Source organism: Nomascus leucogenys, chromosome 3 (assembly GCF_006542625.1).
Source record: "Nomascus leucogenys isolate Asia chromosome 3, Asia_NLE_v1, whole genome shotgun sequence".
Classification (NCBI taxonomy): domain Eukaryota; kingdom Metazoa; phylum Chordata; class Mammalia; order Primates; family Hylobatidae; genus Nomascus; species Nomascus leucogenys.
The window spans coordinates 47055010-47069599 of NC_044383.1; the positions used below are offsets into that span (position 1 = coordinate 47055010).

Sequence of the window (14590 nt, forward strand, 5' to 3'; positions counted from 1 at the left end):
TTAACTAACATGACTGATTTGTTTCTAAGTTTCCATTGGGAGGATTAGGTGAGATAACATGTGCAAAAATGCCTAAAATAAAAATGTCGTATACTCAAAAGGCTGTCTTCTTTGTAGCTCTCCTCCTTGTACTAGACTGTGTGGCGAAAAAAAGTGAGACTTTCCTCATAGACTACCTCCCCTTTTCATATCCCTCTCTCTATTCCCTTTGTTTATTCTGGGAAATGACCAAGAACCCTAGAGACTGTGGCAGGGCTGTGTGCAGAGTGTGTGTCCAGCAATTCTTGCACCTCTAATAGCATATTCCTACCTGTGGGTAGGTCATAACCCAACCACTGCATGAAAGAGTCCCCTGAAGTCCTGAGAACCGCTGCCCCAGAAACATTCTGGAATTGCTGGCTTCTGTCTGCCTCTGAATTCTTTTGTTCCATCCAGCTGCCTCAGGTTGAAGAGCCTGTATCTTGGGCTTAGTTTTCATTTGTATGCCTGAACTCCCTTTGGATTAATTCTTTAAACTGTTTCTCTCTAGACCACAGTTTTGCTCAGTGTCCCACAACCTCAGGGACCAACACTCATCCCTCTATACCCTGCCCCTGATTTCTGGAATCTCAGCCTGAAAAAGACCTCAGCATCCTCCTTTAACTAGCTGGAGGCTTTCACACAGGGTTACATCATGTGCCTGCCCAGTTATCTGCAGTTCAAGCATACATTGTGCTCTGAACCCCATGTCTTTTGCATTTACTTTTTATATTCAATCTCCTTGGCTTCACGGCCTGCCTAAACTTCTTTATTGCCTCTCTGTTTCTTTTTGTCCTTCTGTCAGTGATTGTTGTGACCTTATTTTCACAAAGGATACATTTTTAGGAGTGTTTTTCCAGATTGTGAATAACACTTACTTCCATAAATACTGTACTTATGTCAGTGGCAACTCTAGGTCACTCTTTAAATCACTTTGTGGATAATTATAGTTGTGTTTTAAAACCATCAATCACTATTGCCTGTATTTACCTGCAGTGGCTGATTTTGAAGCTAGAATTGTTGTGCTGGAAATATAATAAATATTAACTATTTACTACTGAAAGGGACAAACTTTTAAAGGACATATGGTACATGATAAATAGTAGATTCAAGTTATAAAATCACATTTATTTATCTTCTTTTTTCTCAACCTTCCTTTCTTCCTACTCCCTCTGTCTTATGCCATGAAAATCTTAAGGTAGCTAACTCAGATTATAGTGTTTGAACTCTTATACTAACATGCTTTAAGGTTACAAATTGTACATATTACATTTCTACTGTAAAGTACTTACATGGAAAGCATTAATGTTTGGTATCTTATATTCAGAATTCTCTGAAATATTATAATTTCTCTGAAATATTATAGGTCATTAGTTACATTAATTACGCAATCTGCCATTTTGCAGTTTTTTGGAATTTTATATTTTATCTTATAATGGGAGTTTCCTTTTTATTTGAAATTCAAATACAGATCTCCATCCAAATTGATAACAAATTTTGTGTACTTCATTTCTCCTCCATACTTATATATTGAAATCATCTGAGGCAAGGTATGTAGGAATAAAAGGAGAGAAAAGGAGAAAGAAAGATGTGTACTCAAGTCAGAGAAGAGAAAACAAATGTGAAAACACTGGAATCAAAATAAGTTGAATCCATTGCTGAATTCAAGAAGTGTTTCTGTATTAGAGATTATCCTTCTGTAAAAGCCATAAAACATGCTCAAACTTCTGTAATGTAGAGAATGAACTAGATCAGAAAGGGAATCTCTGAATGAACTATGACAGAATTTTTAAACTACAGAATTATTGCGAAATGGCAGCAATTGCCTGCTGATAACTATTGCAGTGGATTTGTTGACTGTTTATTCAGGTGAGTTTAAACGTTAAAGTGGCCAAAGGTATGAGAAAAAGACAGAAAAAGAGAAGAAACAGAGAGAGAAAAAAGAGAGATAAAAAGATCCAGAGAGAGAGGCACAGACATAGAGAGAGACAGATTATGAATGAATCAATATGAATGCGTGTCAAATAAAAGAAGGTTTAAAAAGTGTTTTATTGCAGACTGATAGTCAGTGGACCTGAGTCCTACTTTAATCTCTCACATGAACTTGGCAGGCATCTAACCTCTTTATACCTTTGTTTCTTTACCTGTCAGATAAGGACAAATAAGGTTCTACGTACTGCACAGGTCTGTGGCAATAATACAATGAAACATTAGATATGGAAATGTTTTGAAAGCATGAAATGCTCTCTAGATAAAAGTCATATTATCCAAGCATAACATACTTCTAAAAATTTTTTAATTGACAGATAACATCATATGCTTTTATTGTGTACAATATGATGTTTTGAAATATATATGCATTTACAACTGTTAAATCTACCTAATTAACAAGTGCATTACTTTACATAGTTATCATTTTTATGGTGAGAATACAACATCCATTCTCCTTACATGTTTCAGGAATACAATATAACATTAACTACAGTTGCCTTGCTGTACAGTACATCTCTTGAAATTTATTCTCCCTATTAAACTGTAATTATGTAAACTGTGACCAACATCTCCTAACACCTTTTCCCCCCTAACTACCCCAGCCTTTGGTAACAACCCTCTTCCTCCCTAGTTCTATGAGATCAGCTTTTTAAGATTCCACATATGGGCCGGGCGCGGTGGCTCACGCTTGTAATCCCAGCACTTTGGGAGGCCAAGGCGGGCGGATCGCGAGGTCAGGAGATCGAGACCACAGTGAAACCCCGTCTCTACTAAAAATACAAAAAAATTAGCCGGGCGTGGTGGCGGGCGCCTGTAGTCCCAGCTACTCGGAGAGGCTGAGGCAGGAGAATGGCATGAACCTGGGAGGCGGAGATTGCAGTGAGCCGAGATTGCGCCACTGCACTCCAGCCTGGGCGACAGATCGAGACTCTGTCTCAAAAAAAAAAAAACACAAAAAAAAAAAAAAAAAAAAAAAAAAAAAAAAAAGATTCCACATATGAGTGAGATCGCGTGGTATTCATCTTTTTGTGCCTGGCTTGTTTCACTTAACATGATATCCTCTAGGTTCAACCATGTTGTTGCAAATGACAGAAATTAATTATTTTGATGGTTGAGTAATATACCATTGTGTCTGTATAACACATTTTCTTTATTCATTCAAGTATTGATGGACACTTAGGTTGATCCCATAGCTTGGCTATTGCCAATAGTGCTGCAATAAACATGAGGTGCAGATATGTTTTCAAAATACTAATTTAGTTTACTTTGGATATATACCCAGTAGTGGGATAACATGGTAGTTCTATTTTTGATCTTTTGAGGAATCTTCATACTATTTTCCATAATGGCTATAGTAATTTATATTCTCACCAACACTGTAAGGATTCCCTTTTCTCCATACCATCCCCAACACTTGTTATCTTTCGTCTTTTTGATAATAGCCATTCTAACAGGTGTAAGGTTAGATCTCACGATTTTGATTTGCATTTTCCTGAAGATTAGTGACACTGAGCATTTTTTCATGTACTCATTGGCCATGTTTATTTTATTTTGTTGAGAAGTGTTTACTAAGTTCTTTTGCCCATTTTTAAATTGGGTTATTTGGGTTTTTTTGCTACTAAGTTATTTGAGTTTGTTATTTATTTTGGGTATTAAAGCCTGGTCATATGTATAGGAGGCAAATATTTCTTCCATTCTGTAGGTTGTGTCTTCATTCTTTTGATTGTTTCCTTAACTGTAAAGAGGCTTTTTTTGATGTAATCATATTTATCTATTTTTATTTTTGCTGCCTGTGATTTTGAGGTTTTATCCAAAAAATCCTTGCCTGGATCAGTGTCATGAAGTATTTCCCCTATGTTTTCCTCTAGTAGCTTCATAGTTTTTGGTCTTGCATTTAAGTCTTTAATCCATTTTGAGTTGATTTCTGTTTATGATGAGAGATAAGGGTCTAATTTCGTTCTTCTGCAAAAGTATAACATTCCTACCTTTGAAATATTAGAGATAAATGAGTGGAACATTTGCTTTTGAATTTTTATAAGTGGAATAATTTATTCAAATTGTCAGTGAAATTAAATATTGTGGGCTTAGAAGTCAAACAGATTTATCTTTAAATCCTGACTCTACCTGTCACTTACTATTGTGCAACATTGGACAATTTATGTAATTGTCTTTGAGTTCTACTATGGCAAACTTAAAGAGTCAAAAATGAATCTTAAATGAGGGAAGGCTCTTTGTACATTGTGGAACACAGAATAACTACTTAATAATTATGAATAGTGGTAATAATAAATATTAATAGTAGTAATACTACTACTATAATAATGACTAATGTTATTGTCAGTATTGGGTTAATTTTTCACTTTGGTTAAGAAGCTTGGTAACCACAGAGCTTTTATGACTAGGAGCATGATTATTTGTTTTAAATTTTTAGTTATTTTCAAAATTACTCAATATAAACACCATCTCACTTAAGGCAGACTCTAAATGTCTAATGTATTAAAGCCTTATGCAAAATAATGTTTGCAGGTGAAACTGAACTGAGTATGTCAGAGTAGAAAATCTGCCTTGTGAGACATGTAGGACATTGTAATGAATCGAAATTTGGCTCCAATTTTCTGGAATTAAGTGAATCGAATAAAGTAACCAAGTCACCATTTTCAGTCAAGAGAAAGTATACACTTTGGGATAAGGGGGTGATAGAGAATCATGCTGTATTTCTGCCATTGAATACAAACTGTATTTTTACTAGCTGTATTTTTAGCTTAAAATTTAAAATACAAGGTAATCTGTCTCAGACATTAAGTCAAGAAGCATCTTAACAACAGAATTATTCTAAAATGATTTCTTTAATGATCAATTTGAAAATCAAGTCATTGCAGTAATTGAAATTACAACATGTAACACATAGTGGTAGTGTGAGTTGCTGGGTTTCAAAGCACTAACGGTAACATCATGGCACTCAATGTATGCCCTGATGATAGGGTTGCCCAGGGTGGTGAGGAACTTGTTCATAGTGTATTTATGCTGACCTTGTTGGAAACAAATGAGTTCTGAGAAATTTCAATTATTTAGTGCCTTGAAAGGTAAGAAAAAAAATACTTTAAAACACTGAATTGCAATTAGACATATAAATATCTGACTTTTTTTTTCTCAATTATTACCCTGTTTTGCTGTTTGGGTATCTAAACTTCAGAAATAGAATTAGTTCTTAATAGATCAGGCCACATAGTTCTTAAATTCTGTAATGAAATGTGTGCGGTCTTATTTATTCTCAGGCAAGGCACTTTACGTTACTTCTGTGAAACTTCACGGTTTTAATTCCATGATATGAGAGAGGAAGTTTATAGGAGAAGAGCTTGATCTGGATTCTTTTGGAAACTGCTCTATTTTTAGTTAGGCTCACTCGTAAAATGCATCTCTAGAGAGCTGAATGACTTGAATAGTTGAATGAGAGACTTTTAATATTGACGTTTTGGAAGTGGATGAACACCTAAAAGAACAACAATTTTCTTTTTCTTTAGTTAATGTAAGCCTGCCCCATCTGTTAACATTTAACTAGTGATTTCAAGAGCTACTTAGCATTGCTCCTAGTCAATGACAATGAGGTGAGAGTATTAGTTAAAATGGAGAATACTAGCTGTATTTTTAGTTTTAGAGAAAACTCCATACTGTTTTCCCTGGCTGTACTAATTTACATTCTCACCTACAGTGTAAACTTTGGGAGGCCAAGGCAGGCGGATCACAAGGTCAGGAGATTGAGACCATCCTGGCTAACATGGTGAAACCCCGTTTCTACTAAAAATACAAAAAAAAAAAAACAAAAAAACAGCCAGGCATGGTGGCAGGTGCCTGTAGCCCCAGCTACTTGGGAGGCTGAGGCAGGAGAATGGCATAAACCCAGGAGGCGGAGCTTGCAGTGAGTCAAGATCATGCCACTGCACTCCAGCCTGGGTGACAGAGTGAGACTCTGTCTCAAAAAAAAAAAAAAAAAAAAAAAAGTAGTCTCTTTTCTCTGCATCCTCTCTAGCACTGTGTTATTTTTTGTCTTTTTGATAATAGCCATTCTAACTGGTTTAAGATGATGGGTCATTATAGTTTTGATTTGCATTTCCCTAATGATTAATGATGTTGAGCATTTTTTCGTATACTTGGCCATTCGTATGTCTTCTTTTGAGATATGTCTATTCAGATCACGTGCCCATGTTTTAATCAAATTATTATTATTTATTTTAAGTTCCTTGTATTTTCAGAATATTAGTCCTTCGCCTGAAGCTTGCAAATATTTACTCCCATTCTTCAGGTTGCTTCTTCACTCTGCTGATCATTTCCTTTGCTATAAAGAAGCTTTTTATTTATTTTTTGACATAGTCCCATTTGTGTATTTTTGTTTTTGTTGTCTATGCTTTTGAGGTCTTATTCTTAAAACCTTTGCCTAGACTCAATGTCCTGAAGCAATTCCCCTGCTTTTTCTTCTAGTAGTTTTATAGTTTGGGGTCTTACATTTAGGTCTTTAATCCATTTTGAGTTGATGTTTTGTATATGGTAAGAGCTAGAGATCTAGTTTCTAGAAATCCTGCTGGGTATTTATTCAAAGGAAAGAAAATCAGTATATCAAAGAGATATTTGTACTCCCATTTTTATTGCAGCACTAGTCACAATAGCCAAGATGTGGAATCAATCTAAATGTCCATCAACAGATGAACAGATAAGGAAATGTGGTACATATACCCAACAGAATACTATTTAGCCATAAAAAGAATGAAATCCTGTCATTTGTAGCAACATAGATGAACCTGGAGGACATTGTGTTAAGTGAAATCGGTCAGTCACAGAAATATAAATACTGCATGTTCTCACTAATATGTAAATTGAATGCATAAAAGTAAAGAGCAGGATTATAGTTTTTAGAGGCTCCAAAGAGTAGGGATGAGGGAAAGATACTGAGGGGTTGGTTAATGGATAAAAAATTATAGCTACATAGGAGGAATAAGTTCCAGTGTTCTATAGCACTGCAGGATGAATATAGTTAACGATAATTTATGGTATATTTTCAAAAAGCTAAAAGAATTTTAAATATTCCCAACACAAAGAAATAACAAATGTTTAATGTGATGGATATGATAATTACCCTGACTTAATCATTACACATTATGTCCATGTATGAAAATATCACTCTGTATCCCATAAATATGTACAGTTACTACATGTCAACTAAAAGTAAAAGTAAAAAAAAAAGAAGGAAAATTAAGTTACCATCTGAATGACATTTGGGCAAATAAATATTTTATAGCCTAAAAACAATCATCGTTTTTAGACTATTAATATTTCCTCATGATTCCATGATTTAATTCAAAGGAACTAAATAATCTATTTTAGAACTACAGGAAAAAAGTTAGAAGGCAATTGACAATTGGTAAATATTACAATGTATGTAATAAAAGATAAACATTATTGTTCACCAAATAACTATGTTGCTATCATTAATTTTGGCCCAGTGATTCCTTTGTTTTGTGTCAAATGCTAATTATAGGTCTGAATTTGGCAAACAGTTTTAATTTCCCCATGACTATTTTTGTCAGAAGATTGGGATAGCTATAGCAGAGTTGGTTGATATGAAAATACAGTCTGAACCTTGTTGAAAACTGGTTTGTAGTTTTGAGGGAATATCTAAATTGGCCAATAACTTTGCAGGATTAAATTTTATCTTTATGTGGGCTGGTTGGTAGTTCTTAGCTCTTAGCCAGCTTATATCTATGGAGTTCATTCAGAAAAGCTGTTAGGCAAGAAATAGGATCCATGGTTTGGACAGAATGTTAAAAATTGTGGCAGCAACAGGACTACCATTTTTATTGCTTATAGGTATTAATCAAATATTTCACAATAGATGGATGGAGTTGTCCTTTTGCAATAACTCGGAATTAGAAACTTTTTTTTTTATTATTATGCTTTAGGTTTTAGGGTACACGTGCACAATGTGCAGGTTTGTTACATATATATCCATGTGCCATGTTGTTTTGCTGCACCCACTAACTCGTCATTTAGCATTAGGTATATCTCCTAATGCTGTCCCTCCCCCCTCCCCCCAACCCACAACAGTCCCCAGAGGGTGGTGTTCTCCTTCCTGTGTCCATGAGTTCTCATTGTTCAATTCCCATCTATGAGTGAGAACATGTGGTGTTTGGTTTTTTGTCCTTGCGATAGTTTACTGAGAATGATGTTTTCCAGTTTCATCCATGTCCCTACAAAGGACATGAATTCATCATTTTTTATGGCTGCATAGTATTCCATGGTGTATATGTGCCACATTTTCTTAATCCAGTCTATTGTTGTTGGACATTTGGGTTGGTTCCAACTCTTTGCTATTGTGAATAGTGCCGCAATAAACATACGTGTGCATGTGTCTTTATAGCAGCATGATTTATAGTCCTTTGGGTATATACCCAGTAATGGGATGGCTGGGTCAAATGGTATTTCTAGTTCTAGATCCCTGAGGAATCGCCACACTGACTTCCACAATGGTTGAACTAGTTTACAGTCCCACCAACAGGAATTAGAAACTTTTAAGAGGCTCTGCAAGGAGTATGTCTATGTGAAAGAGCTATGGACTGTCATGTCCTCAATGAAGACTTGGATGTCTGAGTTCCCAAATGGATAGACAATACTGTAGGCCAAGGTGACCATGAAAATCATTTATTGCTTCCCCTGACATTTGATCCCAAAGTTGACCATTCAGTGCAAAAGAAATTTAGTGACTGATGTTTTTGGTTAAAAATTTTTATTATAGAAGATTTGTGCTATATTTTCAGATTGCTTTAGCTGATCTCCATTCTTAGCAATAATTTAATAGCTTTAACTATGTCTTTTAAAGTGCCTGGAAGTCTTTTTTAATCAAAGAGATCAGATGTTAATGCTCACATTTCTGGGCAAGGCTGTTCTTGGCATGTTTACTATTGCCTGTGACCTGACTGAGGGGGAAACTGATCTAAAACATGAGGGAAAGTAGAGAGTGGGCACACTTCAGGCCTCTGGAGATAGTTCTTGAAATTGAGATGAGACCTAATTCTCTCCTAATGTGTAAGAGTTGTCTGAGAGTAAGTGATTTAAAGTCCAAATAAATGTAAGCTTTATAAGACAGTGGTTCCCAAGAGTTTCAATTATAAAACTCCCTTATTAACATGATAATCAATTTTGCTTTTAGTATTCATTAATTGATGAAATCCACAACAGAAAACGTCCACAAATTTAGTAACATTTTAAAGTAAATTTATATCATTTATTCTTTATGTCTATTATATTGTCTATAAATCATACCCCTTTTTATAGTCCTTCACTGGTGTTTGGAATAAAATAAAACTCTTTATTGTAGTCTTCAGGGTCCTATGAAACCCATCCCCTGCCTACCTCAGTGATCTTATTCTCCCATCCCATTCCTTCTTTCTCACTGTATGCTTCAACCATACAGGTCTCCTTTCTGATCCTTGAATATATCAAGGTCATTCCAAACTCTACACATTTGTCCTTGTTTTTACTTCTACTTAGAATGCTTTTCCTCATCCTCACTGCAATAGAGAAGACAATAGTTGGATATCATTGTCATGTAATCTTTATTTCAGAGAGGCCTTCCTGACCACTTAATCTGAACTAGCCTTCCCTACTCCTTGAAATAATGCTACTGTTACTTACATATTGCTAGCCTACTGTATGGTTACCATAATGTAGAATATCCTTTTATTAGCTTAAGAAAAACTAGTGGGGGCCTGTTTATTAACAGTGAATAGTGCTGGCTCCCTTATTTGAGAAGTAGGTATGTGTTTTCCTATAATCTAAAATTGCCCATTTTTACCTAAGATTGTGTAGAAAGATAATTTCTATCAAGTATTTTTTCTTTATATTCAGAAATTTTCTCTGTAATAAGTAAATGGGGAAATGGATTTTCCAATTTATTTTTCTAAAATTGAACATTTGGAAGAACTATTGCTAATCCTGGCATTAAATTATCTGGGGATATTATACCACCTCATGAAATTTTTCAGGAAAGAAAGGATTATCATGTTGGTTTCAGAATTTATAAATTAAGTTACACTACATTCTTAGGGTGTTAGAAAAATACTCTATATCCAGTATTGTGCTGGAGCCAACTTGCACTGGCTCATGTAAGATCTGCTTGTTAATTTCCAGGAACTTTGCAAACAGGTTGATTTTGCATGAAAGCTTGAAATTGGCCATGGTGGGAGTATTTACACCACGGAAATTGGCAAATGCTACATACCATGGCTTCCTCCGCTTTTCTCCACCCAAGACAGACAGCCAGAATACCAGCATATCATTATATATAGCTAATATTTCAGAGGATGACAATTCAATGATGACAAAGGAATAGGGATAGCTCAAATTAGTCAAGTCACATTTATGGGTGTTTAGATTTAAAAAGCCACACATTTTGGGCATGAAACAAAAAGATTTTTAAAAATAAATTATTTGTACACAAAGGCAGATAGTAAAAATAAAAAAAAATTCATGATCTTTGTGGTTACTTCTTATACCTCCCAAGTCAGGCTGCTGAATTATTTCAAAATATTGTTAAAATATATACTCTGGGTTGAGCAGATGGCTACCTTCTGGTACTTGTGATATAGACTTTCCCCAACTCCCATACTAATAACACAGCTCAACTCACGGATTTTATATGCATTATATCTTAGTTACAGTGAGTGTCTTAGACCATTTCTTTGGGGAAAGAAAGGGATTCAAAGAAGAGTTAGATGGGGGCCCTGATTAAGTATAGTCTATAATGTCAGAGAAAGTAAAGACTAATGAGAGTTGACCCAAGGTTTTCAGTCCTCAATAGGAAAGGACTTAAAGGAAAATTGCATGAAAAGGCAGGGCTTGGAGTATTATTCTCTGACAAGAACATCCTTGGGGTTGTACTACACAGAGGCAGAAGGTATCTGTCTTGCTGTGAGAGCAGAGACAAATTGTTTGTGAAAATTCAGAAATAATGCTATTTAGCAATACCTGTATGAAGGTATAAATAGTAAGGTCTGGTCCTATATTGACTAGTTTCTTTTGAAGTGACACAACAGCCTATATGGAAGCCTCCAGTTTGTTTCTTCAGAGACCTGAAATTAAATGTCCTTCATCCAAAATAAAATTTGAGAAACAAAAACATGCTGAAATCCCGTCCTTCCCATCCCGCACTCTACATTCAGTGATAAACAGTTGGAAAGTTTGGATGATTCTAAGGAATTGTGTTAGGGTTCATTGTTTAATCTTTTGTAATATCTTCATCAAACAGATTAATATCCTATTTATCAGAGGGGAGAAAGCGACTTCAATATAATTATGTTCTTGGAAGAGGGCTTCATTTTTAATCTTGCTGCATTTCTAGGACTTAAATCTTTATAGGGCACTATTAATACTTCCCAAAGGATAATGTGTCATCTGCGTGTAGCTGAACAAGTTGTGGTTCTTGATTAGTTTTTATTGTGCAAGAAACTATGAACCCATCAAATGGCCTCACTCTCTGACGAAAAAAAAAAAAAAAAGAAAGACATTTTTAGGAAAGAGAAAATGTAATACAATTTGACCAAGATTAATTTCCTGAATACCAAATAAGCCTAGATTCTTGGAAAATTAATCCCAGAATAGTAGCTCTCAGGAGTCAATATGAAGTTGCCACTGCTATTCTTGAGACCAGGAGTGGTGAAGGTAATTATAAGGAGGGGTGAAGATAATACTGCAATTAATACTGCTACAACCTGTATCTCCTACCATTTACTGAAAGTAACATTTTATTCCTCGGTCTTCACATATAAACCTATTAAGCTGGTATTTTTCAAATATCATTTTGTAGATGATAACATGGAAATTCAGAAAAGTAAGACAACCCGCTCAAAATTTTTGAGGTGTCAGGGCTAGGATTGAAACCCAAATATATGTCTCTTCAAAACCTATGTTTTTGTTTTTTTACATTTTAATAGGCACATACATTCTTACTCTAAAATCAATTTTGTATCCTGAATTTTCACTTAAAAATAATAGAAGAATTTCCTCCATGCCATTAGCACTCCTCATAAACATAATTTAATGGCAGCATAACATTCCATTCTAGGATTATTCTTCATAGTAATGAAATTTCAATTGTTTTTATTTTTATGTGTATCTTTGCACTACTTAAAACTGAATTATTACAAAACATAATGGTGAGGGCTAGGCTGGTTAGACTGAGGTCTAGATGAAAAGCCTCCCAGGAATGGGAAGGGAAGACTAATGCTTTAGTCAGTATTCACTACTGCAGGTCATTTCCCTGGAAGCCACTTGCTAAGCAAATGAGGACAAAGGTCAGCTTGTGTTTAATTTTTTAAAAATTAAGACTTTTAATATGACATTCCAAATGTGGTGTCTCCTCTCTGGATTGCTAAGGTCTTTGCTTTCATCTTATCCAGCTTCTGACTTCTCTGATAGTTCTCTGATTGTCCTCCTCCTGATAAAATATTTCTTAATGTCTCTTCCACTTTGATTTTTCATTCTTAGAAAGTTATTTGGAACTTCTTATTCCAGCAAATAAACATCCCAATGTTTTCAGTTCTGCTAGAACTTTCTCATTAACCACTGAATTCCAATTACAAAATTTATGAATATGTTTCCTACTGACTACCTGTATTGAATCCCATACCTAAAACATGTTGCACTTCAAACATCTTGTTCAATAGAGTTGTATCTGCCTGGTTACCTCAGTCTAAGCTGCTTGAATAAAGAAATATTCTTAAAAAAGCATGGGACATGTATAAAGTACTGTTACATTTCTACCAGTTGTTTCAAACAGCTAAGTAGGAATCCAATTCTTACCTTTTTTAATCCAAAATATTACTTAAGCAGTATTATCTCCCACCATTTACTGAAAGTAACATTATATTCACCAGTCTTCACACATAAAGCTGTTAGGTTGGTATTTTTTTAAATACTATTTATAGATGACTGGCATCTTAGTAGACACTGGGCATACAGTAAGGAACAAATTTAAAATGATCCCTGCCTATGTGGAGCATAAAGTCTAGCGGAAGAGGCACATAAAAAATAAGTAAACATTTTTTTTAATTGTTTATAGTACAATACGTCCCTGATGTTCTTTTACAAATATAAACAGTAGTAATAGTATTTGTTCTGGAGTGTTAAAGTGTTGTTCATATTTATTCTTAAACTAAGTTACAAACTTTAAAGTGTGTATCCATTGGTTTTCTGGCAATCTTTGTGGTTAAGAAAAAGTCTAAAGCAAAATGAACTTGTATGATTTTGTTTGTCGGTTGGTTGGTAGGTCACTTATTCATTAAATGATAGAGTACTTAAAAAAATTCTTAGTGCCTTTTTTTTTTTTTTTTGCTGCCATGGAACTACTTTGTTCTCCAGTCTTACAGAAAATTATTGGATTCCTAACAAGAAAATAAATTTGTGGTGTGCCAGAGCACTGTGCTAAACCTCACAAACTATGAAAGAGCTTGTCAGATGTGCCAGTAAATCTTCCCTCTCTTGCCATAGGTCCAAGGATCTTATAAAGGAAGCTATCCTTGATAATGACTTTATGAAGAACTTGGAGATGTCGCAGATCCAGGAGATTGTGGATTGTATGTACCCGGTGGAGTATGGCAAGGACAGTTGCATCATCAAAGAAGGAGATGTGGGGTCACTGGTGTATGTCATGGAAGGTACGGTTTGTAACTCCAATCCTCTGACATTCAAATATTCTCTTTTCATCTTATCAGCTGCACACAGATGGCAATGCATTACATGGAAAATTCCATTTTTCCTTCTTTTATTGAGAAATTAGTTTGAAAAGAGTTGAAACACTACTTAGATAAAGTGGTTAATTATGTGAAGTGTTTGTATTTAGAATATTAATATGAGAATCCAGTATTTTTTCAGACATGGAAAAGTTAAAAATGTGAAAAAAGAAGTGTAGTTTATTACACTGAATATTCTGCATGCAGTCAGGTCACTGAGCAAATATACCAAGCTTCAGCAGAAGCTCAAGATCACTGGAAGTATTTTTGGTCCGATAATTTAAGCGTCTTGAACTCTACCCTTAACTTTTAATATGTGACTAGTTTTCCTGCTATGAAGCTTCTGTAAAAAGAAAATGTTTTTCATGTGTATGACAGAGGCAGATAATAAAGGTTGGATGGCATATTACCTGCCTAATTAATAGGAATGATAGCTTGTTTCATACATCCTGTAAAGACTAATATAGAAAGTGTTTTGAAAAAAACTGAGGCATGCACTATGTTTTATGCCTAGCTAATTTTTCATAATACTTATTTCTGACTTGAAATTTATAATGACATGTTTTTCTTTTGCGGGAAGAAAGTAGCTTGAGATAATGACTGAATCAGCTTGGAAGAAAGTGAGTTCAGAAATACCTGTAATGTAAGACGGTGACACATGAAAACCAGTTTCTTAGGTGGTGATTAATGTTTTATCTAAAACGTTTGTGTGATAGTGTCCTATAATTATCAAACTTATAGGTCATTCAGAGAAGCGCTGTATTTGGGCGAGTCACTTAATTTCTCTGTTTCACATAACCAAT

General features: G+C 34.8%; 1 protein-coding gene across 2 annotated transcripts in view; it reads left to right on the forward strand.

Annotated features, from left to right (window-relative positions):
• The window catches only part of PRKG1 (protein kinase cGMP-dependent 1), a 1320572-nt gene that overhangs the window by 154213 nt on the left and 1151769 nt on the right, over nucleotides 1–14590 (forward strand). For both annotated transcript variants that reach the window (XM_003255150.4, XM_003255149.3), the window contains exon 2: nucleotides 13546–13712. In XM_003255150.4, the coding sequence (XP_003255198.1) occupies nucleotides 13546–13712 (167 nt within the window). The remainder of the gene's footprint in view (nucleotides 1–13545; nucleotides 13713–14590) is intronic.